This window comes from Myodes glareolus, chromosome 7, assembly GCF_982192425.1.
Source record: "Myodes glareolus chromosome 7, mMyoGla1.1, whole genome shotgun sequence".
Lineage (NCBI taxonomy): Eukaryota > Metazoa > Chordata > Mammalia > Rodentia > Cricetidae > Myodes > Myodes glareolus.
The window spans coordinates 14,709,738-14,735,453 of record NC_142032.1 but is presented as its reverse complement, the minus strand read 5'-3'; the positions used below and the strand labels follow the sequence as shown (position 1 = coordinate 14,735,453).

Here is a 25,716-nt window from a genome sequence, read left to right as displayed (position 1 = left end):
CAGCCAGGATCCTCCACACACTCCAGGGGAATGAGTCTCCTCTATACAGAGTCCACATATTTACTCTGACTCGTAAAACGCCCGATCTCCCCAGCTGCTTTCTCTCTCTCTCTCTCTCTCTCTCTCTCTCTCTCTCTCTCTCTCTCTCTCTCTGTGTGTGTGTGTGTGTGTGTGTGTGTACAGAACCGAGTACATACCGCACACTGCATGGTAAGTTCATTTGTGTAGCGCAGAGGCATGTATGTTAATGTGTGTAGCTGTTAAGAGCCCAAATCAGGTGATGGAGGTGCACACCTTTAAACCCAGAACTCGGGAGGCAGAGGCAGGCTCTGATCTCTGTGAGTTTGAGGCCAGCCTGGTCTACAGAGTGAGTTCCAGGACAGGCTTCAAAGCTACACAGAAAAACCCTGTCTTGTAAAACCAAAAAAAAAAAAACCAAAAACAAAACAAAACAAAAAACAAACAAAAAGAAAGAAAGAAAGAAAAAAAAGAGCCCTAGATTTCTGATGCATGAGTCAGCAGTTGGGGGTAAATGTCGGGAAGACACTACCCATAAATCAGACACCAGTCCCTGACCAATCTGCAGCTGGCAAGCACATGGCGCCAGGCATCCCCAAGGCTGGTGGCTGGGACTAAGGCTCTGATTGTCTTTCTCCTCTAACACCAGGATGTACCTCTCACAGGTATTTCTAACTTGCTTGGAGTCTCTGAAATCTAAGGATGTAATGCCTGGAATGAGACAGAAGCAAACGGCAGGACAGGGGACTACAGGGTGACTCAGAGACTTTATCTCCAAGGTTCACAGTAGGGTCTTCCTGCTGACAGGCAGAGAGCTCCAAGCATTGTACAGATACTCTGGAGACTCCGTCATGTACCTGCTAGGGGCTATGACCCCACGGGGGACATGGCTGAGGAACTCTCCCCTCAGCAAGCTTATGCTATCATGGGAGAGCGAGAATCTAACCAAGCAGAAAAGGCGACTTTTAAAAGCCATGAAAGGAATGGGATCACCACATGGAAAATGTCAGGGGATGCTTAGTCGGGACGGTCAGGGAAAAGCAGGGCACGAGCTATGCTTACATAGTGAGGACGGATTCTATGGAGACTTGTAGGAAGAAACTTCCAGAAGAGCATGGATGAGATGCGTCTGCCTCTATTTATGCCTTTCAGGACTCTGGGTCAGAGTGGCTGGAGTCAGATTAGAGAGTGAGGGATGACTTAAAGAAGCAAGAAGGCTGGTGGAGGTGGGGTAGGATGGACCATCCCCCCCCCCCCACAAACTTGGGGAAAGAAATGCCCCAGATCCGAGTGGGAGAATGACTTCCTGGTTCCCTCCTGCAGGTTGCAGCGCTGAGCTACACTGATGGAAGAGTCACATGAAGAGGACATTTACAGAAGCTCCCTTCTTCCAGGAAGCCACCTGGACTACCATAGGCCTTACTCCTCCTCCCCCAGCCTCTCAGTTTTCCAGCTGACAGAATCGGTCAACTTGGAACCAATAGCTCTCTCATAGTTTGTACCTAAGTTTGGTTCTGGTCTTGTGGTTCTCTGGTCTTGAGCATGCAAATCCCAAAGTCAGGAACTGGGTCTGACTGAGGTTCTGGTTGGGACCTCTTAATGAGCGAGGGGGAAGTACCTGTATTCTTAATTTCAATTGTCTTGTTCTATCATCCACTCTCTTCTGAGCGACTTAACTAACCTGTGCCAGGCCCTGGACCCGGCGCTAGGGAGCCTCTATTAGTGCTACTTCGCCACTCCCTGGCATCGTACACCCAGCGTTATGGAGGTCCTGTTCCGCTTGTTTTCAGGTTCTATGTCCCAGGGCAGGAAAACGCTCAACCTCTGGAACCCGCATCTATTCCTGATGTCACGTCCCGAGTGGTGCTGCGTCGGCTCCCTACCCCCCTCCCCACCCGGTGTCGTCCAGAACTTGTGGCCAGCGGGAACGCGGCGCGCCCCGGGGCCACATCTGGCAGCGCGGGTGCGCGCGTGTCACTAAGACGCTCATTCACCGGCGCAGCTGTCGCCATAACAACCGGAGCCCGGGAGTCCTGGCGACGCTGGGGCGGGGGTTGGGGGCGGCGGCCTCGGGAGGGACCCGGCGGGAGTGGGGGCGGTCCACACGAGCCGGGAGCTGCAAGCTCACCCGCGGGCGGGAGGGCGCCACGCACGTCGCCGCGGCCGTCCCCGCGGGCGGGGACCGAGCTGGCTGCCGAGCCTCTGAGCAGTCGCGCGCCGAGCCCCGACTCTATGGCCCGCGGGGAGCGCGCCGCCGCTGCGCCGCCCACCCGCAGCCGGAACCCGAGCTCCAGAACCAGGCAGAGCGCAGCGGCGCGAGCCGCGGGCCGGGGCCCAGGGGCCGGGCCGCCCCGGGCGCGGGGCATGGGAGCCCGGTAGCCGGGTGGCGCAAGGATCCCCGCGGCGGGCAGGACCCGCCGAGCGAAGATCGCCAAGCCCAGGGAGAGCCGGAGACAGCGAACCGCCCGCCCCCGGCCGCAGCCCCGCCAGGGCCCTCCCCCGGCGGCGCGCACTCGCGCGCGCACACACTTGCACACCTTTCCTGCGCTCCTGCCCAGCCTCGCCTGGCCCCCGTTGAAGCACCCCTGGGGGCCCGATGCCATGGGTAACAACTTCTCCAGTGTCGCCTCTCTGCAACGAGGAAACCAGAGCCGCGCGTCGCGGGGCCATCCCCAGAACCTCAAAGGTAGGCTTCTCCCGGCCGGGGCGCAGCTGGAGGGCTGCAGCGCAGGTGGAGGGGTGGGCAGAGGTGCGGTTGGGGAGGACCGGCAGGTGCCACCTGTTGTTTGCATTTGGACAGCGGGAGAGGCGCTTCTGGCAGTGGAGGTGGGCTGGGGCAGCAGCTGATGGGTGCTGATGATGGAAATGAGGGAGGATGGCGGTCGGTGGGGGTCTGCGCAGTTCTGTCCCTATCTGCCCCGGCAGCCTCACTGGAATCCCCCTCCTGTGATGCTAGACATGAAGAGGTAGGATAGGCATTTGCGGGGTGGATGGAGCAGTGTGGAGGGAAACCCAGGTTTTCCAGCTGAGCTTCCCAAGAGAGTCATCGTGGTCTTCTTTGTATCTACCTTGGGTTGAGGAGATCCGGCTGGAAGCACTAGTTGCATTTCCAAGCAGAGGGTCTTAGAGATCCAGGACTAAAAGGGCACGCTCCCAGGGTCTTCTGCCACGGGTGATCTTTTGCACCAACTGAATCAGCTTGGTTTTTCAGTTCACCCAAAGACAAAATATCTGGTCTGAACCCTAGAAAGAGGGGTAAGGAGCTTTGAAAATGGATGTACCTTCACCAGGAAGGTTTGCTATGTCCTTCAATCCATCCAGCATCCTTTGGGGAGGTCCTAGGCTCAACCCCAGGCCTTGCAGCTTCCAGCACATCTTTGACCTTTGGAAAATGCTGCTAGGTTCTCCCGGGCACTTGAACTCAGCTAATCCCCCCCCCCCCCCGGAAAACCGCTTTCTCGTCATTATTAGAGCCAGTTGTACATAGTTTCAGGAGTACAGTGATAGCTAAAGCCCCAGGGCTTTCCAAACAACAACAGCAATTAAAACACACAACATGAAGCCAAACAACCCCTTCTCAGTCTCCTGGGATGTGACTAGGGTAGCTGTAGTGTCCTCTAGCCCACAGCCTTGGTGTTTACAAAGGCTGTTCACGTCTTCTCAGGAAGTGTAGAGGCTTCTCTGGTTAGTCAGCAGGAGTAATCATCTCCATTTCATAGATGAGGGGACCTGAGGCTTGTTTCAGTTTCCAGAGCCAGTAAGAGTCAGAAACAGAGTCAGGCTTCGGGCCCTAAGGGCTCGGAACTCTGTCTCGCTAGGCAGTTAACTTCAAGATGGAGAAGGGATGATGGGCAAAGCACTGTCCTGCATTCTGATTCTGTCTTTCAGAACTTCACCCCACTCTGCTCAGGAAGGTCAGTGGGTCCTGGTGGATTGATGGGAATTAATATGGTGATACAGGCACAGGTCCTTTTGGAGCCGTGTTTACTGACCTTGTAAATCCTCATAGAAGACCTGAGGAGACGGAGATGCTGTGGTACTAACATCTTTAGGTTAGGATGCTCCTGACAGTATCATCTAGACTAGGAAAACAAGCAGATGCCTAGGAGTCATGGAATTGCCTCTTGTGGGGGGAGCATGTGTAGTCGGTAAGATTGCATTTTCAAAGACTCTGATCACTTGGAAAGTGCTCATGGCATAAGAACAGTATACAACACTATAAAGACTGTGATCCCATCCCCGTTGTGATCCCCGTTTTGTTAAAAGGCAGTTATGTGAAGAAAAAGGAAAAACCAACACTCACAAAGCAAGAGTCAAAAAGGAACATTTCTTAAAGGCTCTAGGTAGTGTAGCATATGGGATTTTACTTCCTTATTATTTATATTTTTATATTACTTTATTTATATTTTCTTTTCTAAAATGTGTGCAGTAAACATGTATTATTCTTTTTAAGTTAGTTTCACGCACCCTGCTTACTCTCTCTCCTCAGCCCCTTTTACCTTCTGCCCACCTTTATGAACCCTCCCTCTTCCCTACCTGTTTCTTTTCTAGGTTCATGATTTTTTATTTTGTTGTGTGGCCCATTTTTCTTTTTTAAATTCAGGGCCATCTGTGTAACCTGTGGGTTGGGACTATGCACTGAGGTCTGTGGATGCACCACTGAAGGCATTGGCTCCCGCTTTCCCTGGATCTGTCTGTAGGAAATAGTTAAGCAGTGAGGAATGGAGTCCTCTGAGTCCTTCCTCTGTCCTTGGCTGGCTGCTGATGGTCCATTTTTGCACAGACCCAGTGCAGTTCTCTGTGGTTGTTGAGAGAGTTCATGACTGCAGAGGCTATGAACATCCCAGAAGATGTTTCTACAGTCCTTCTCATAGTGAGCCTCTTAGCGTCTTTCTGCTTCTCTTCCTTCATGCTCCCTAAGCCTTGGAGGGAATGATACAAATGTCTTATTTGGGGCTGAACATTCAGCTGTCACGTATTCTCAGCACCTTGTGGAGCCACACATCTCTGTGTCCATCACATTTCACCCAAAAGAGAGGCTCCCCTGATAAAGGCTGAGTGTGGTAATTGTCTATGGGTATCAATGTATATATTTAGAAGATAGTTCGACACTCTGTCACGTTAGCTAAACAGCAGGACCCCTAGGTTCTATGTCTCTCCCACAATGGGTTTTAGAAGGTGTCCAACAATACTGAATATGGACTCCCTCCTGTGGAGTGGGCCTCAAATCCAAGCACAAAGTGGTTGGTTACATCTATAACAGTTGTGCCATTATTGCACAAGTGGCCACATCTTGCCTAGCAGTTAGTTTGGAGCATTCACAGTGTGCCAAGACCACTGACACCCCATCTCCCCCAGTATCTTGTGTCGTACATTCAGCACTATGAAAGCTTGCCATCCAGGAGGATTCCATTTCAGTTCCGGCTTGATCTCTTTAGTTCATGCAGTCAAGGTGTGTGGTAGCTTCAGAAACAGGGTCTTACCATCTAGTTCTGGTGGGCATTCAAGAGGAATTGCAAGAGCTTGTATTGTTTTGGGGATTTCTAGGACTTCTCTGAGCAACTTACAAGGAGTTATCCCATACTTGGCACCAGTTTTGCCCGTTTGTCCCAGCCATGTAGGGTAGCTACCTTCCAACTTAAAAAAGTTTGGCTATAAGATTGTAGGTTTCCAGTGGCTTTATCATATTCCCGCTGTTTTAGCTGATTTTTCCCGCTGCCCCTCTCCACATGCACCTCCCCCTTTCCTACTTATGCGTATTCACCTTGGGCATTCCCTTCTCACTTTCATATTAGTTAGATCTACTAGCCATGCTTTCTTAAGGAACCCCTCCCAGTGGCCTCTCTCTAGGCTTCTGGCCTCCACATCAACTCTAAGCTGAGCACACTCAGTTAGAGATAATCGGTTGTGACCCACATGGGAAGGGAAACTGTAGCTGGGTTGCCACCATATACTTTTTCCCAGTTTCGTCTATTTATCTACAGAAGTATTATTTTATCATTACAAATGAGCTGCCATGGGCTGGGGCTGTAACAGTGGCAGAGTGCTTGTTTAAGATGAGTGAAGGTCTGGCTTCACTCCCCAGCGCTGCTAAATAGATGAATAAATAGACTCCTGGTGTCAGCATGTGTAGACTGCTTCTAAGCACCAAAAAGAGACTGTTAATGAGGAAGGAATCTGCAGGCATCATTTGGATAAATTTCTTCCCTTACAAATGAGAAGAAAAAGAAAAAAGAGCGCTTATTTGTCCAAATTACTTAGCAGATCAGTTTGAGGGGCAAAACTGAGCTCTGTCCTTGATAGGTAGGGGCTTACTGGGGGCAGGCAGTGGGACCTTGTTGTTCAGTGCTCACAGCCTGTCCCCCTAAAAGAGACACTGTTCTTTTCCTGGCTCCATGGACGCCTAGAGGAGTCCCCAGGAACTGTGCACCCTTTTACCTAACATTTAAGTTTGTAGGGGGGATGTGAGAACTCTGTGTCTCTGTCCGGAGGCAGGAGAAGATAGGAGAGGGGTCCCCGCTTTCCTTTAGTCATTCATGGATGTGGTAATACACACCTCGTATCCCAGCACCTGGGAGGCTGAGGCTGGATGAGTGTGGGTTTGAAGCCTGGACTGGAGAGATATTGTCAAAGAAGGAGGAAAGGGAGGAGAAAAAAGGGAGGAGAAAGGAAGAAAGGGAGGGAAGGAGAGGGAGAGGGGGAGGGAAGGAGAGAGGGAGGGAGAGGGATGAGAATGAGAATGTCTCTAAATGCTCGCTCTCTGGTCTGCCAGTCTTCCTCCTTAGCCTGACTTCTAGGTACTTGTTCCCATTTTCCTTCTCTAAGAAAGTGATCACCCACCTAGTGGGGTGGAAAGATGGTCCCATGGTTAAGATCACTTGTTGCTTTCTCAGAGGACTAGAGTTTGGTTAGTAGCTCCCATGTTGGACAGCTCACAACCACCTGTAACTTCAGCTCTGGGGATATGATACAATCTTTTGGCCTAGTGGGCACTCCCACACGTGTGAACACACACGCACACCCCCCCCAACACAGACCAGAATTAAAGCCATCATATTTATTCTGTAATTACTTAGCACTCACTATAAATTCCCTCTTACCCTTTCAACACTGGCATGGGCATCCCTTTTGGTAGATTAGTGCTCACCCAGCATTTATTCTAATTGTGTTGATGTTGGTCCAGGACCACGATTTCAGCTGCCCATCCAGTGTTCTGCACTCAGCCAGTATCCAGCTGTGATTTTAGCAGTGCCCGTTAGAAATTCACTGGAGGTAGAGGAACCGACTCCTTTTCTTCCCTTCCTGTTGCAGCTCATTGGTCCTCACTGCTTTAATTAAAACAGCTGCTAGGATCTGTCATAATAGGGAGATGTCAGATTGTTCTGCCTGTCAGGCTGATATGAAGTGGGTACCACTTTTCTCTCTCAGGGGTAGAGTTTGGTCTTTCCTGGAGACACACTACTGATAATCCCCTTTGGGCCTGAAGAACATGGATCTTGGAGCATCAGGGGAAGCCAGGTGTAGTTCTGGGCTTAGAACCAACTGACAGTGCCTGAGGAATTGTGTGCTGGATTAATACTCTTGGTATTGCTGGATGTCATGTGCTGACGGTTCTGGAGAGGCAAGGTGAAGGGAGTCATGGAGACACGTGCTTGCACAGTTGGATTGTTGCAAGTCCAGGTCTGTGTGCCGAGGTCAGAGATGACAGGGATGTCAGGGAGAGATTGGACTGGACATGGGGCACTTCAGGAAGTGAGTGCCAAGGGATATAGTGGGATTCTAAGGTATATGGCAGGGGAGGGACAAGGCCTGGAGAAAGAGAATACGTGTGTGTGTGTGTGTGTGTGTGTGTGTGTGTGTGGTGTGTTCTCAGTGAGAGGTGCAGGGTGACTGGGGAGGGGATTTGTGCTTTGTACTGAGAAACACAGGGAATAAGATCTCCCTCCTTTTCTAACTCTTGCTGAGTGCTTCCTCATTCTCCACTGAGTGTAGAGGAACAGACCCTTGAGAAAGCTATGAGGCACTGGGGAGAAGTTACTCAGCCCAGTGGTCACCTGTGAATGGAGAGTGGGTGGGCCACCTCCTCCCTTCTAAAAAATTCATTGCAATAAAATTTACATGATGTGAAATTTACCATTTTAAAGTATGCAATTTAGTGGCATTTACTTCATTTGCAGTATTGTACAATGATTGCTTCTATCCAATTCCAGAATATTTTCATTGCTTCAAAAGAAAACCCCTTAAATAGCTACTCTTGTTGCTCCTGACTCCCTGGCAACTGCTGGTCCATTTCCTGTCTCTATGAACCTGCCTATCATGGACATTTCATATAAATGACATCATGATACCTGCTCCTTTCTGTTAGGCTTCTTTGACTTGACATGAGTTGTTTCCAGCATTTGATTATTATGAGTAGTGGTACTATGAACATTTCCATATTGGTTTTTAAAAAATACTAATTTTGTATTATATGTAATATATTATACACACATACATATACATATATGATATATATATACATATATGATTGATATATATACATATATATGACTATTTGACTACATGTATGTATATGTACCTTGTGCATGCCAAGTGCCTGAGGAGGCCAGAGGAGGGTGTCAGAGCTCCGGGAGCTGGAGTTGCAGTTGTGAGCCACACTGTGTGTGCTGGGAACTAAACCTGTGTCCTCTGCAAGAGTAGACAGTGCTCGTAACCACTGAGCATCTCTCCAGTCTCTGAGTATAGTTTTTTTTTTTTGTTTGAATTTTTGTTTTCAGTTCTTTGGGATGTAAGGAATGGCTAACTTTTAAAAAATTGTTTTTATTGAGCTATACATTTTTCTCTGCTCTCCTCCCTTCCTCCCTCTCTCCTTCTGCCCTCTCCCATTGTCCCCATGCTCCCAATTTACTCAAGAGATCTTGTCTTTTTCTCCTTTCCATGTAAATTAGATCCATGTATGTCTCTCTTAGGATCCTCTTTATTGTCTAGGTTCTCTGGGGTTGTGAATTATAGGGTGGCTTTTCTTTGCTTTGTGTTTAAAAGCCACTTATGAGTGAGTATATATTATATTTGTCTTTCTGGGTCTGGGTTACCTCACTCAATATGTTTTCTAAATCTATCCATTTGCATGCAAATTTCAAGATGTCATTTTTCCCCACTGTGTAGTCCTTCATTGTGTAAATGTACCACATTTTCTTTATTCATTCTTTGGTCGAGAGGCATTTAGGTTGTTTCCAGGTTCTGGCTAAGACAAACAATGCTGCTATGAACGTAATTGAGCACACATCCTTGTGGTATGATTGAGCATCTTTTGAGTATATACCTAAAAATGGTATTGCTGGGTCTTAAGGTAGATTGTTTCCTAATTTTCTGAGAAACTGTCATACTGATTTCCAAAGTGGCTGTACCAGTTTGCACTTCCACCAGCAATGGAAGAGTGTTCCCTTTATCCTACATCCTTTCCAACATAAGCTGTCATCAGTGTTTTTAGTCTTGGCCATTTTGAAATGTGTAAAATGGAATCTCAGTGTTATTTTGATTTGCATTTCTCTGATGACTAAGGATGTTGAACATTTCCTTAAGTGTCTTTCAGTCATTTGAGATTTGTCTGTTGAAAGTTCTCTGTTTAGGTCTGTACCCCATTTTTTTTATTGGATTATTTGTTCTTTTGATGACCACTTTCTTGAGTTCTTTATATATTTTGGAGATCAGTCCTCTGTCCAATGTGGGGTTGGTGAAGATCTTTTCCCAATCTGTAGGCTGCCGTTTTGTCTAGGAACTTCTGGAGGCATTATAATCCCTGACTTCAAACTCTACTACAGAGCTACAGTAATGAAAACAGCCTGGTATTGGCATAAAAACAGAAAGGAAGACCATTGGAATTGAATCAAAGACCCGGATATCAATCCACACACCTACACATACCTGATTTTTGGCAAAGAAGCAAAAAATATAAAATGAAAAAAAGCATATTCAACAAATGGTGCTGGCACAGCTGAATATTAACATATAGAAGAATGAAAATAGATCCATGCACAAAACTCAAGTCCAAATGGATCAAAGACCTCAACATAAAACCAACCACACTAAACCTCATAGAAGAGAAAGTGGGGAATACACTTGAACACATTGGCACAGGAGACCACTTCCTAAATATAACCCCAATAGCACAGACACTGAGAGCAACGATTAATAAATGGGACCTCCTGAAACAGAGAAGCTTCTGTAAAGCAAAGGACATGGTCAACAGGACTGGCCGGCTTTAAAAATATACTTTCTGAATTGGTCACCTCGCTAAGTACTGGTTATGATGGTGGCAGGGAGCTAACTCCCCTCCCCCAAGCTCTAATGCTAGCTAGACACCTAGTGTTTCTCTGTCTTTCTCATTATGACTGGATCTTCTGGGGCATGAGAGAGGCCCTGTTAAGGACTCTTGATTCTGGGTCAGAGCGGAGAACTTCCTTGAGGGTCTTCAACTTTCTCCCTACTTTTGGGTATAGGATGGAGGATGGGTCTCTCTGGACCAGGTCCTAGCCAGCTTTGAGCCTTACATCCCTGTTGCTGTTTCTCTGATCTGGGTCCTCATGCCAGATACTGAGATAGCTGCTTTTTGGTTTGTTTGTTTGAGACAGGGTCTCATGTAGCTGAGACTGGCTTCCCCCTTGTTATGTAGCTGAGGCTGGCTTTCACCCTGTTATGTAATTGAGGCCATGAACTTCTGATCCTCCTGCCTCGCTGTGTTTTGCTTGCTTGTTTTTCATATCTATTTGTGAGCGGGGGAGGGGAAGGGAGGGAAAATGAGAGACAGAGTCTGCGTTTTAGTTTTATTCTATCATATGGGTCCTACTCAGACAGTCAGGATTGGTGAGCCTTGTGTATTTTAAGAGAAGGTCCTACAAGATCTCCTGAGTAAATTGGGAGTGTGGGATCATGGGAGAGGATAGAAGGGGAGGGGGAGGAAGGGAGGGTAGTGGTGAAAAAATATATAGCTCAATAAAAACAAAAAATGCAAAAACAAAACAAAAAGGGAGAGAGAGAGAGAGAGAGAGAGAGAGAGAGAGAGAGACCACTCGATAGCCCAGATTGGCCAGAAATTCACTATGACGCCTAGGCTGCCCTCAAACTCATGACAGTTTCCATGCCTCGGCCTCGTGAATCCTGGGAGTCTAGGTGTGCACCCTCACACCTGGTTTAGCTGCTGTCTTCAGCCTTGCCTGTTATCGCTGGTTCTTCCCCATCCACAGCGGCTGCCCATGGCCGTAATCAGATAATCAAAGCTTCCATTCTTCGGCGAACTCAGACATTTCCATGGCTGTCCAGGCTCCTTCCTTAGTTGCCATGATGTTGGCAGACTATGTGAGCCTCACCCTAGATGTCAGAGACGCTGGGATGAACAGTCACCTACCTCTCCTGTCAAGTTTCAGTTCAGCTTCACCTTTGAACTCTGTTTGCTAATTGCCATAGTAATATTTACAGTAGCAGTCCTGTGTTGGGTGGTTACTGTGTGCCACATATGTTCTATGTTGATTTTTCCATCAATACGCTGCTGACCATATACCAACGCATTTTATAGATGTGGAAAGAGGCCGAGAGAAGTTGACTAACCTATCCTAGATCTGTTAGGATGGGAAGGGCAGATGGGGTGTTTGCGGTCAAGCCTGATAACTTGAATTCGGTCTCCAGAACGTGACCCCTGTATACTGTTTTTTGATCATCATACATGCTGTGTCACACCTTCCCATGCATGAATACATGTAATAATAATAGAAAAGATGACGGGCACAGTGATGCACCTTTAATCCCAGCACCCAGGAGGCAGAAGCAGGCGGATCTGTGAGTTTGAGGCCATCCAGTGCTGCATAGTGAGAACCTATCTTGGGGTTGAGGGTGGTTGGGGAAGAAATGGCTAAAGCTGGAATTCAAACCCAGGATCCTTAGATTTTAGAGTTTGCTACTTGTCTTAGTGGCTGTTCTATTGCTGTGAAGAGACCCATCACCAAGGCAACTCTTATAAAAAGAGAGCATTTAATTGGGGGATTGCTTACAGTGTCAGAGGTTTAGTCCATGATCATCATGGTGGGGAGCCTGGTGGCATGCAGACAGGTATTGGAACAGTAGCTGAGAACCGCATCCTGATCAGCAGCTGGTGGGGGACCGGGGGAGACTGAGACTAGGTCAGGCATTGAAGCCTCAAAGCTCACCCCCAGGGACAAACCTCCAACAAGGCCACACTACTCCAATGAGGTCACATCTTCTAATCCATCTCAAATAGTGCTACACCATGGTGACCAAGCACTCAAATACATGAGCCCATGGGAGCCATCCCTGTTTAAGCCACCGCACTGCCGTACCTACTAGCGTGTCTTGGGTTGGTTTTCTCTTCAGTCGTAGGAAAGAGACAAGGCAAGCCCCAGAGGGAGGAAAGAAAGAAAGTATAATGGAGCTCCTGATGCTCCCTTCGTAGCCAAAGGATGTTTCAGATGACCTGGCTAGTTCAGAATCCTCAGCCTCCAGCCGTCACAACTTCCCCAGTGACTTTGGTTCCCAGCAGCCTTGTGGGCAGCTCACAACCACCTACAACTTCAGCTCCAAGAGTTCTTTCTGATGGTTGCCTTGCCTTAACAGGCAGCATGTACTCAAACAGACACACATAAATAAAAAACAAAATGAAAGATGCTTGAAAAAACGAAGCCCCGTTTCTCATGGTGCCATCAATAAAGATGAAATCACTCGATCTCCCAGTCAGTGTAAGGCCGGTATTTGCTTCTCTGAGTTTCTGCCCCAGGACATGGAAGGCCACAAGGGAGCCTTACAGACATTACAGACCTGGCCTTACAGACATTTCTCCTTACTGGGGCTTTTTACTGTTTCTGGAATGATATCTTGGCCTGCCCAGGCAACCAATGCCAGTACATAACAGAACACCGCTGGCTGAAGGCTTTAGACAGCAGCAACATGTCTCTCACACGGCTGAAAGCTGGCGGCAGCCTACACCAGCCCGTTTCTTGCCTTGTACATGCCTCCTTCTCGTTGGGTCCTCAACTGACCCTTCCTCAGTGTGTACACACATCTTATAAGGCCACTGACCCACAGTGGGTGGCGCAACTCTCACAGTTCATGCTTCAAGACCAGCCATTGGCTTTCCGGAGTCCAAGATCGAGGCTAGACAGGCTAAGGCAGGAACAGATGGAGGAAGGGGGGAGGGGACCAGGAATTGGGCACTGCATAGTGGATGCCAGGATTGTCTTTGCCCTGGTGTGCAGCTGGCTGGAACTGCTTCCTGTTAATCTGCGATTATCTCATTCCTAGACCCGCACACCCACAGGCTAGAGGCTGAGGGGCTGCTTCTCACAGAGCTGGTTGCTTTGGCAACCCTGGGCAGGATGCAAGTCTCCTTGGTAACATCTGGGAAACCTACTTCAGGGACAGAGGGACATGAACTAGCCAACTGTCAGGCCTGGTGGTGCAGACAGAGCTGGGCCAGACCATAGAGATGGGTAGGCCTGTGAGAAGGGTGGGGCTTTGGGGATAAGCTGGGCTGTCTCCTGGCCATTTCTCATCCAGTCAGAGTCCAGAGGCCATGTCCTGTGGGCCTGGCTTACCAGGAGTCGTTACCCAAATCCTGCTGGTTCAGAAATAAGCAGGTACTGATACTTGTGGTGTGAGGCAGGGCACTTTAAGAAGAAAAGCTCCCATAGGCATCTTTTAGGCAGGTAGGTGGTCTGGTTGTCTTTGTTCTAGCCACAGTTTGGGGGTGATGGCACTCTGGGCTTTGGCACAGGGTTTAGGTCAGGCATGGTTTCCTGGGATGCTCTGATTGGGGTGTGGGTCCATTTAACAATCACATACTAAGCCCTAGCAGTAGCCAGCGTTTCTCTAGGACACAGAATACAAAAATAGATGGGGGCTGGCCACCATGGAGCTAGTGGGAAGCAAACAGAAACCACAATGATAAATGAACAGATAAAAATGAGTCAGAGTATGATAATTGCTAATATTCTAAGAGTCTGTGTGGCATGGCCTCTTAAACCGTCATCCAGTTGAACTGTCTGAACTTTAAAAATGGTATTACAGCTGGGCGGTGGTCACACCTTTAGTCCCAGCACTTGGGAGGCAGAGGTAGATGGATCTCTGTAAGTTCAAGGCCAGCCTGGTCTACAAGAGCTAGTTCCAGGACAGCTAAGGCTGTTACGCAGAGAAACCTTGTCTCAAAAAACCAAATCAAACCAAACAAAAAATGGTACTACTTGTAGCGTGTCTGCAGACAGGAACACAGGCACATGTGGGGTTCAGGCCACAATTTAGGGGAGAGTCCTTTCCCTCTGCCCTATCTCTTGGGGGTTGAACGTGGGTTGTTAAATTTGGTAGCCAGGGCCTCGACCTGCGAAGCCATCTCACCCGCCCACTATTTTAACGCTTGGAATGAGGATTGACATGCGCTATAGGAGCGCTTTTGGCCCTTTACAGATGGGTAAATGGGTAAAGTCACATGGTTGATACTAGACAGAGCCGAGGAGGACTCTTAAGATGTGTTTGACTTTAAGCTATCACTTTCAAAGGAGTATAACTCAGTTGAAAGTGCTCAGAGCCTTGGGCTAATGTGCTGGTGTTTGTTCGTAATACAAGCACTCAGATGACAGAGGTCGGAGGATTCAAGGTTATTCTCGGCTACATAGTGAACTCCAGGCCAGCCTGGGATACATGAGACCCTGTGTCAACAAACAGACACAGAAAGAACAAGACAATAATAAAAAACTGGTCTAGAACGGTGATGTCCGCTTGTCATCCTATTGCTTGGGAGACCGAGACAGAAAGAGCTTGAGGGTATCCCAGGATACAAACACACTCTGCTAAAAAACAAAACAAAACAAAACAAAACAAAAAGGCAAGAGAACAACCAACAAAACAAAACAAAACAAAATGGAAGACATTTGTTGAAACAAAAAATTTTAAAATCTTGACTTTTGATCTACAGAGCTCCTAGTGCTTGGCCCATAGGCTGAAAGCCCCACCTGGTCCCTGAGGTGGATTGCCCACTGTGGCCACATACCTGGTTCAAATCCTCATGATGGGCGGGCGTGCAGATGGACGGCAGCCCCGGTACAGGCAGCTGCTGATGCCGAGGGATGCACCAGCCACCAGTGTGTGACTGCTTCCGGTCTCTCTAGCCCCAACCTCTGGGAGGTCCAACAGATTTACAGCATCTCCAAGCTCAGCCTGGGAAGGTCCAGAACAACTATGAACACCTACATAAAGTGAAGTATAAATCCATGGTGGCTCTTTCTACCGGCAGTCAGAGGAGTGCCAAGATGTACCCAAGTCCAAGAGGACACGGACAGAAAGGGCAGACTCCCAAATATGCCTGTTTGGCTCTCTGTAACATGAGGGCCAGCTTGTTGGGGTTTCTGTCCCGCCCAGTACCCCAACAAGCCAGCAAGTCCCAAGGAAAATCACACGGAGTCTACATCAGGTTATAAACTGATTGGCCCATTTGGTCAGGCTACTTATTAGCTCTTATAACATATATTACCCCATTATCCTTATCTATTTTAGCCACATGGGCTCAGTACCTTTCTCAGTGTGACAGCTTACATGTTGCCTCTTCGGTGGTCTGTGCAGGAGTGGCTGAGAGAGAGCTTCTGCTTCCAGAATACTCCCAGTCTCTTTGCTCCACCCCTACTTCCTGTCTGGCTTTCCAGCCTATACTGCCTGCCTGGCCAATCAGCGTTTTATTAAAATATGATTGACAGAATACAGATAATTCTCCCGCACCATTTCCCTCTTTTTTTTTTTTTAAACAAAGGAAAATACCCATAATCCATTTGTTGGGAATGTGGGCGTAGTATTTCAGGCTACTTCCTGCTGGTTGGGGGCGCTGATAGTCTTAAGGGGACCTAAAGAAAATTTAGAATTATCATCAAGTCCTGACTGGAGTATCCTGTGAGTCTTGATCATCTCAGGCAGCAGTCTTGAACCTGTTCTGGATGAAGAACTCAGACATCTGGGCCATCTGTTCCTGTTGGAGATTTCTCAGGTGGCCTTCCTTGATCATACTGGATTTTTCTTAACTCAGAATAAATCCAAAGCCTCTCGTTTTCTGTGGAAACAAAAACAAAATCTCTTCTCCAAAGTAACATACCTTTTGACTTCAGTTTTGAAGCCAAGGTATTTTCAAAATATCTATATTGGATTAATTCAGCAGCATTTATAAACAACAGTCTTTTAGCAGCTGTTGCTCCTTCCTCAGCATTCAAACAATTCAAAGAGAGCATAATAACATACGGTATCAAGATTCTCTGTGTATTTTCCATCTTTATTTTAACTTCTATTTCTTTTATTTTTACTTTTACTTTTTGAGACAGGTTCTCTGTATATCTTTGTCCTGGAATAACTCTGTAGACCAGGCTGTCTTTGAACTCACAGAGATCCTCCTGTCTCTGCCTCCCCAGTGCTGGGATTAAAGGTGTATGCTACCACACCTTGAACTCACAGAGATCTGTCTCTGCCTCCCAGGCATTGGGATTAAAGGCGTGTACTACCACACCTTGAGGTCACAGAGGTCAATCTACCTCTACCCCTTGAAGTCACAGAGGTCAATATGCCTCTGCCTCCCAGGCATTGGGATTAAAGGTGTGTACCACCACACCCAACTACTCTGATCAAGACTCACAGGATACTCCAGTCAGGACTTGATGATAATTCTAAATTTTCTTTAGGTCCCCTTAAGACTATCAGCGCCCCCAACCAGCAGGAAGTAGCCTGAAATACTACGCCCACATTCCCAACAAATGGATTATGGGTATTTTCCTTTGTTTAAAAAAAAAAAGAGGGAAATGGTGCGGGAGAATTATCTGTATTCTGTCAATCATATTTTAATAAAACGCTGATTGGCCAGGCAGGCAGTATAGGCTGGAAAGCCAGACAGGAAGTAGGGGTGGAGCAAAGAGACTGGGAGTATTCTGGAAGCAGAAGCTCTCTCTCAGCCACTCCTGCACAGACCACCGAAGAGGCAACATGTAAGCTGTCACACTGAGAAAGGTACTGAGCCCATGTGGCTAAAATAGATAAGGATAATGGGGTAATATATGTTATAAGAGCTAATAAGTAGCCTGACCAAATGGGCCAATCAGTTTATAACCTGATGTAGACTCTGTGTTATTTTCTTTGTTGCTTGCTGGCTGTTGGGGTACTGGGAGGGACAGTAACCCCAACAAGCCGGCCCTCATGCTACAGCTCTCCCCACCCCAGCCACTGCCTTGCAAGTTGTAGCTTGAGAGTAAACGTCTTTTTTGACATACATTTTGAAAACAATTTTTTAAATTTCAAGATAGTTTTAGATTTATAAAATTGATAGAAAAAGGTATAGGGAATGTCTCTAATTCTATTCAAGTTTGATTTTCTGCAGCTATAGTAAACATCATGGCCAAAAGCAACTTGGGGAGGAAAGGGTTTATTTCATCTTACAGTCCACTCAAGGGCAGTCAAGGCAGGAACTTGATGCAGAAACCACAGAGGAACGATCTTACTGGCCTCTCCAGACTGGCCTTCAGCTACCTTTATTACATACAGCTCAGGCCATTCTGCCTATGAATGGTATCCCTTTCAGTGGATTGGACTGTCCAACATCAATGAAGAATCAAGAGAATGTCCCCCAAACATGCACACAGGCCTGTCTTCTGGAGGCGGTTCCTCTTCCCCAGATATTATAAAGGCCATACACTCAATTTTCCTAATTCTTTTCCTCATGGTGCCGGTAGTTGAATCAAGGTCTTTGTGCATGCCAGGCAAGTGCGATACTATTCAGCTACGCCCCTATCCCCAGTTACTCTGGTATTAGCATCTTCCATTAATGTGGGATATTTGTGACAATGACAGTTCTGACCCCGTGTTATTAATGTCTGGAGTAATTTAGATCTTCCTCAGTATACCCTAGTGTCTTTTCTTGGTATCAGGATCCTCACTTAGGATAACACATTATATTTGTTGTTAACACATTGTATATATACTGGTTGGACATTTGGAGACTTACTGGAATTTGTCCAATGTCCCCCTCATGATTAGAAAGTGGCTGTAGTCTTGGAGAGAAAGGCTCTAAAATGTCAAGTGTCATTTTAACCATGTTATACCTGACTCTGGATGGCAGGGTTTTATGGCATCAAAACCGTAGAAACAAGACCTACATGAGCGAGGTTCCTTCTCTGGACTTTGAGCCCAAGGCAGAGGAACACGGCCATGTTCAGGAGGGGTCCATGCAAATGTGAGGTTAGCCTGGCTTACAGAACTGGTTCTGGGCCAGCAAAAAAAATAAAAGTCTGAGGGTGTGTCTCAGTGGTAGAGTGCTTGCTGAGCATTTGTGGAGACCTGGGTTTGATCTTTAGCCCCACAAAAAAGCCAGCAAAACAAAGCAGACACCAGGTGGGCATGGGGAGGGACCGCGTTGCCGCTTGCTGAACAGAAGACAGCAGCGGGCTTTTATTGATTGTTCCGGGGTGTGCCAACATTCAGGAACTGTCCACTGGTCACGGCAAGGTTTACAAAGGTGCCCTCCCTCTTCTGCACAGTACATTCCCTTGAGGTTTTCAGGGTAATGGATGGTCGACTTAACCCAGGAGTTGCCGAGTTCCGGGGCATAATCTGTCCTCATAGTTTGGTTTGTGTCTTCACAAGACAGAAAGACTATAGACACTGGAGTTGCTAAGAAAGCCCCAGGGCTCAGGAGAAGAAACACTTACCAATCCCAGTGGGCAATTAACCAAATAAATGCTGACTTGTGATCTTGGGCAACACATTTTAAAATGGCCACCAGGTCCATAAGCAGAACTGAGTAGAGACTGGCCCAGGCTTAAGACGGCAGAGGGACAGACAGACTATGAAGTCAGAGATGTTGCCTTTTGTTCCATTCTCCCCATTCAGCAGCTATGCATGCTGGCTCCAATGGTGAGGCGACTGTTTCAGTGACCTCACGTTCATACATAGCAACCAGGGCAACTGTTGTCACAGCCCAGCAGCCACGCTTGAGGGTCCGTTTATAATGTGCGTCACTCTTTCTCATGACCTTCAAAATTAGTCGTGAAAACTTTATTTTGATTTTATTAGTGTGTGTGTGTATGTGTGTGTGTGTGTAAGTGGTTGTGGGTACTGGCAGAGGCCAGAATAGGTAACTAGGTCCCTTTAGAGTTGGAGTTACAGGTGGTTGTGAGCAGGCTTATGTAGGTCCTGGGAACCAAATTCCAGTCCTATGCAAGAGCAACAAGTGCTCTTAACCTCTAAGCTGTCTCTCCACCTCCCCACAATTAGTAATTTAAAATCAAATTTTGTTACTAGAGAGAGAGAGAGAGAGAGAGAAAGACACACAGACACAGAGAGAGGTGGAGACAGAGATGGGGTATGTGTGTTGAGCTCGGTTACGAATGGACTCTGTCTCTATCAGAATTCCCTCGAGGAAAAGAACTGACGGAACCATTATATATTATGAAGGACGCTTATTGGCTTGACTCGCAGGATTGGGCTGGGGAGTCCAGCAGTGGTCTGCATGTTGACGAAGCTGAGAGCCTGGTAGCTTCTTAGGCTGTGAATCTGGATACCTCAGCAGTCCCCAACTCGTGCTGAAGGCTGGACTCTTCCTGGAGAGCTGCTGGTCTTGGTCTCTTTAGGAAGGTCAAAGAAGTTGGACTCTGATGTTCACAAAGGGTGGAGGCCGCAGCTGCAGCAATGGGACAAGTTCACTAGTAAGAAGCAAAGAAAGGCTGGGCGGTGGTGATGCACGCCTTTAATCCCAGCACTCGGGGGACAGAGGCAGGCGGATCTCTGTGAGTTCGAGGCCAACCTGGTTTACAAGAGCTAGTTTCAGGACAGCTAGAGCTGTAATACAGAGAAACCCTTTCTCAAAAAACCAACCAAACAAAAAAGAAGTGAAGGAAGGTGGGTGGGTGGGCACAGAGAGGCGTGCGGGAGTGGGGGAGGCAGGCACTGAGCAGAGGACCCAACTTGAGGCCATTGGGAGATGCTGTTGACTGCAGAGGGACTGAGTCAGACCAGAGGCCTCCAGTGCTCCTGGCCAGGGAACTTTGCATAGAAAACCATTCAACATCCACTTCCTTGTCTCAGCTGTCCCATTGTCTGTCTGTCTGTCTGTCCTGGCAAGTAACTCCCTGGCTATGTGTGGAGAGCAAGCTAGGGGGGCAGGAGTCGCTGGCTATGTGTGGAGAGCAAGCTGGGGGTGCAGGAGCCGCTTCTTCCTGGGCTGGAGGAAGTGAGGGAAGATGGTTATTGACTTGGATGATGTATTTTTTAAAAGCCCTTTTTCCCCTAGATGCCATCTGACTACTCCAGAGGTCAAAGTAAGGACAAAAAAGGGGAAGGGCCTGGCCAGGGCCTGCCTGGCATCTGTTGAGAGGCAACTCATGTCCCCTAGGAGATCCATTCTAAAGGGGAGTGGTCAGCAGCGTTCCTGTGACTGAGTGAAGCCATAAGGAGTCCTTAGCTATGTAAAATGCCCTACGAAAGTTTCCTGATGGGGGAAAGATTTATTTCAGCGTCCTTTCTGAGGTTCCAGTCCAGAGTGACTCGGCTGAGGTGAAGCAGGGCAGCACGGCAGGAGCGTGAGGTACAGAACAGAGCAGTTCACCTGCAGTGGGCGGGAAGCAGAGAATGTCAGAAGGTTCCATCCAGTGTCGATGGCTTGATTCACTGACAAAGCTTGTGTCTCAGGTCTGGTCACCTCAGTAGTGCCTCCAGCTGAGGACCAGACCTTTACCATGTGGACCACGGAGGACGTTTCGTCTCAAAACGGTGAGAGATTCTATGCACAAAACCTCATGAGGTGCAGGGGCTGGGGCTGAGGACCCAGCCAGGTACCTGGTTCCAGTGTGGATCTGAAGAGACAGTCATGATAACACAGCCACCAGTGTCATTGGCATGAGCGCTTTCTCAGCAGAGGGCAGCCCACCTAGAAGCTAGGGCTCAGCCTTCACAAGAGGATCCTGTATCCTTAACTGAAAAGTGAGAGGAGACCTGGCTGAGGGAGATTGGGCCTCTTCACCAGAGCTGAGGTGTATTAAACAAAGCCAGGCGTGAGGGTGCAACATTTAATCCCTGCACTTGAGAGGCAGAGGCAGGCAGGTTTCTTGGGTTCGAGGCTATCCTGGTCTACAGAGCAAATTCCAGGAGAGTCAGGGGTATACCAAGTTCCTTCTCAAAAAGAAAAGAAAAGAAAAGAAAAAAAAGGAAGAAAGAAGGAAGTAAGTAAAGAAAGAAAGGAAGAAAGAAAAGGAAAAAGAGAAAATATAGTCAGGTATGGTGTCACATACTTACATGCAGGAGGATCATGTGTATAAGGCTAGCCTGGGGCTACACAGCAACACACACACTTACCCCCCCACCTCTCCCCTCTCTCAAAGACACAATGAAACAAAAACCCAAAATCCTAAGCTAAATAAAAATAGAACAAAACCAAAAGAAGAAAACAAGAATAATTGGCTGGGTTGGGTTTTGTTTGCTCCTAAAAGCTCAGGGGCTTATCCTGAAGGAGAGGTGGCAAAACTCAGTTCCTGAGGTCCCAGGTTCTGTTCTGGGGTGAAGCTACCATTTGTTTTTTTTAGGCAAGATTGCAGGTTGATGCTGGGGTTGTCGGTGCTGGGGACTAGGTCCCATGCTGGGTGAGGACCCACTCCTGAAGGGCAGCTGTCCTCATCAGTGTTCAGGATCTTGACTGCACTTGACCTTAGAGTTCTATGGCCAGGCATCCATTTGAGCTCAGGATTTTAGCATTGGGGTGAGGCTTCCTTTCGGGGCTTAGAGTTTGGTTAGCAGGCCTTGTGGTGAAGAGACTTCCTGGGACCGTGAGCAGATGAAGGGGCCAGTAGGGTCTCCAGAAATGATCCTCCTGGCTTCTCCGCTCTTTGCTCAGATCTAAGTCACTTTCGGCACTAGGTCTCTGGGTGTTAGCTTTGGCCAGCCATAAGGCTGTCTCACTCAGTTCCATCTACACCCACCTGAGCCTTCCAAAACGACACTAATGGTATGCTCTATAGACATGGACAGCCATTACTCTGAGTCAGATCCGCAGTGACAGTACTGAGGTTGCCCCAGGCACTGCCAGCTTGGTCCAATTAATGCCAATTGGATTTTAACTTGTGCTGAGTGGCCCCTGGGGAGAAGGAGTGCTCAGTATGCAGGATATGTTAAGCCTGGGTCTTGAGGGCTTGGTACGGCATTGCTCAGGAGGGCCATCCAGAGCCACGCCAGGCTAGTTAGGCCGATAGCTTTGCTTCCGAGTGGTCAGTTACTCGGCCCAGATGGCGGATGAGATGTTTTAGGCCATGGTTGGAGGGACCTGGCTGTCTTAGTGGCTGGGATGCAGAGGGATTGGCTTTCTGCTTTGGCTGGCCTGGCACCTGGGAGAGAACAGCCGTGTCCACCAAGGGCCTCGTCCTCATCCTCTGCCCCACGGCCTCCAGTGTGGGTCCCTCTCCCAGAGAAAGCTGTTGCAAAGAAGACATTCTGTTCCATGTGTCCTGGGCTGTCAGCTTCGCGAAGCCTCTTTTTCCTTTCTGGGTCTTCTCAAGCTTCCCACAGGCGGGTCTGCTATGTGACCCATGGACTGCACTGAGGATCATGGAAAATGTGGCCCAACACAGAACTGTAAATTATATAAACTTTATGAGATTTTTTTTTTGTCACACATCTACACAGAACTCTGTAGTGACAATTTTGAGTCACCATGTGACACGCCTGTGAGAGCGATGTGGTCTTGGGCTTTATTTCCCGGTTTCCTCCCTGGGCCCTCCTAGCTCCCTGTCCCCACTTGTCCAGTGGATTTTGAGTTGGGGGAGGGTCCTCATTGCCTCCCAGCTCTCACATCCTTTCTGCAGAGGGACCTACCCGACTTAAAGATCCCTTCTCTTTTTCAACGCTGAGAGCGGTAAGTGGGGGAAGCAGATTTTAGCTTTGTGATGCTTTCTTTCCCATCTTGAGACTGTTGCAGTATGGAGTCACTTCCCTGTAGCTGGGAGACTCATGACGTCCGAGGTGAAGGGTGGGCTCTGCTAATAATTCTGTCTGGGATGCGGGTGGCTTCATCTGGGTCTGCAAGGACACCACCTCTAGCTCAGCTCTCTGGGCCTGACCAAGGAGGCTGTGGGAATCTGATTCAGATGCCGACCTCTGGGAAAGCCCAATGGGCCTCTGGAGCTCCTCGAAAACATGGTAGGCAAGGCTGGGTTAGGCGACCATGCAAGCCAGAAGTGTGAGAAGGGAAGGCGTTGGTGAGCATCAGCCCTCGTGGACCACAGGATCAGAGGACCTTAATAACAGGCTGAACTGTTCCGTGTCCTGCTTCTGTTTGAGATAATGCTTGGTTAGTAACAAAAGCCCAACAAATCCTGGCTACTGTCATTCTTGGACTCACCTCGGGCCTCCTCTCAGATCTCTTCCTTTAGGGAGCTTTCCCTGACCAGCGGGCTGGGTCAGATGGTCTTGGTGTCCTCCTCGTTATTGCGCTGTGTCCCTGATTACCTGTCTGAGTGATGATCACATGGTCAGTACCTGTTTGCTTGTTGGTGACTTTTGCCACTTCTGTTGCCTCTTACTGGCCACCATCCCCAGTGCCTGGCACTCACAAAGGGCATTTAATGTGTTTTGAAATGAATGCAAAAAAATGGGTTGCCCTGGGGAAATTCAGGCTCAGGACTGCCAGTGTTTTGCTGCTCTTCTACTCTCCCTCCTCCTCTCTCCCTTCCTCTTTCCCCCCTCGTCTTCCCCGTCCTCCTTCTTTATCTGGAACCTAGGGTCCTCTGTATGCTAGGCCAGAGAGCTATCTTTGGGTTGTACCCTTGGGTCCCCACTTTATTGCAATGACAGTCCTCAGTGCCAGACCCTGGGACTGAGTTACTGACAGCACAGGTTCTTTCTGGTGCCAGACTGTGTGCCAGGCTCTGGGCACCAGGCTCATGGTCCTGCCCTCATAGAACTGGTTGCTATAGACCACTGGGGTGGAGGTCAAAGGTTGGAGAAGAGGAGAGTGTAGACAGGCCAAGTGAAGGGAGGGAGGGCTCTCTGGAATAAAAGTGTGTTTTGTTTATTTGAGACTATGTTATATAGCCCAGGCTGGCCTTATTCTTGCATGTAGCTGAGAATGACCTTGAACTTCTGATCTTCCTGCCTTTGCCTCTAAGTGCTAGAAGTAGAGACACATGTCCTCACACCCAGTTTGTGGAGTGTTGAGGATGAGCCCAGGGCTCTGTGTGTGCCAGGAAACATTCTATCATCAGCTGAGCAGCATCCTCAGCCCCTTGTTTGGTCTTTTGGGAGAGCCTGGCTGACCCGAAACTTACTATGTGCACCAGTCTGGTCTCTGACTTGCAGTGGTCCTCCTGCCTCTGTCTCCTGAATGCTGGTTGTTGCGGGGACATGCCAGTAGGCCCAAAGGAAGGGTTTGTTTGAACAGTGGTGAAGTTTGGTAGACACAGAAGGGGTTTGCCTCGGGATGGAGCTGCCTCTGTGACAAGGCGAGTCTAGCCACAGAGCGGGGCCTGAATCGGAGGATTCCAAAGCTGTAGGAAGCACTGGTCCTTGCTCTCCCATCTGTACGTAGGTGGCCCTGGGCAGGTCACAGTCCTCCCTAGTGTTGGTGTGTTCCCCCCAAGGATAGAAACAGTGATGCCTACCTGCCTTCACGCTGTGAGACACAGTGGCAAAGGCCTTGAAGGAAAGGAGGGCAGGCCAGAGGGCAGCTGGTATGGAGGGGTGACTTGCTGGGAGAGCAGAAGGGCCATCTTGCTTTAAGCTTCTCTGTTTGGTAAGTAATTAAATGCACATCGCAGGTTATAACCACACTGAGGGAGGCAGCTGCAGTGGCTGGGAACTTGGTGTGTGCTGGCCTGCAAAGTGTCTAGGCCCTTCTCTTTCCTTCGCCTGCCTCCTGGTGTCTGGGCTAAATCTGGTAGCGGTGGTGCTGGTGGTGGTGGTTGTCATGTGGTGGCAATGGTAGTGGTGGTGGTGGCGGCATTGGTGGCAGTAGTGGTGGCGGCGGCTCTGGTTTCGCTGGTAACAGTAGTGGTGGTGGTGGTGCTGGCGGCGCTGATGGTGGCTCTGGTGGTGCTGGTGGTTGTCACGTGGTGGCAACCGTGATGGTAGTGGCTTCTCGGGGTTTTTAATGGTTCTCTGCCGACCTCTCTTTCTGCACAGTCTCTCTTCCCCTCTCATTGCCCTGCCCCCCTCACCTCTCCACCTCTGCTCTGACAAGGGTGCCACATGGCCCTCTCCATCCCCCACCTGCCTCAGGCTTTGTCCACTCTGAGGTTAACTTTCTGTCCTGCTGCCTTCAGCAAGCGTCCGGGTCCCCAAGCTGCCTTGGGGCCTCAGGGGAGAGCTAGCTTCTCCCATGCAGGAGACAAACAGGCGCTTTTTCATTTTGAGTGCTTAATACTGGGAACATGAAGGTCTGTTTAGTCTTATTCGGCTAACATAAACCAGCCGGAACTGGGCCATGGCAGGGAACTCTGCTGTAAGTTCCCTTATTTGGAATGAAATTCATTGTTTTTCCCCCCCTTCACATTGGGAGGCACTGGGAACTTTGAGGAGGTCTCGCTGGCCTCACCCCACTGTGTAGTTTGTGTGGCCCTTTCGAAGATCGCTGAGTGTCTGTGCTGTAAAAGCTGGCCCCGGGACCCCTCTCCTTCAGGTTCACACACTGCCCAG

At 48.7% G+C, this 25,716-nt stretch overlaps 1 protein-coding gene across 1 annotated transcript in view; it reads left to right on the top strand.

Moving 5' to 3' along the window:
* The first annotated feature begins 2,216 nt into the window (after positions 1-2,216).
* Positions 2,217-25,716, top strand: part of Neurl1 (neuralized E3 ubiquitin protein ligase 1) — an 83,696-nt gene continuing 60,196 nt past the window's right edge. The window contains exon 1 of the mRNA XM_085694076.2: positions 2,217-2,704. Coding sequence (XP_085550202.2) covers positions 2,620-2,704 — 85 coding nt within the window. The 5' untranslated portion in view covers positions 2,217-2,619. The remainder of the gene's footprint in view (positions 2,705-25,716) is intronic.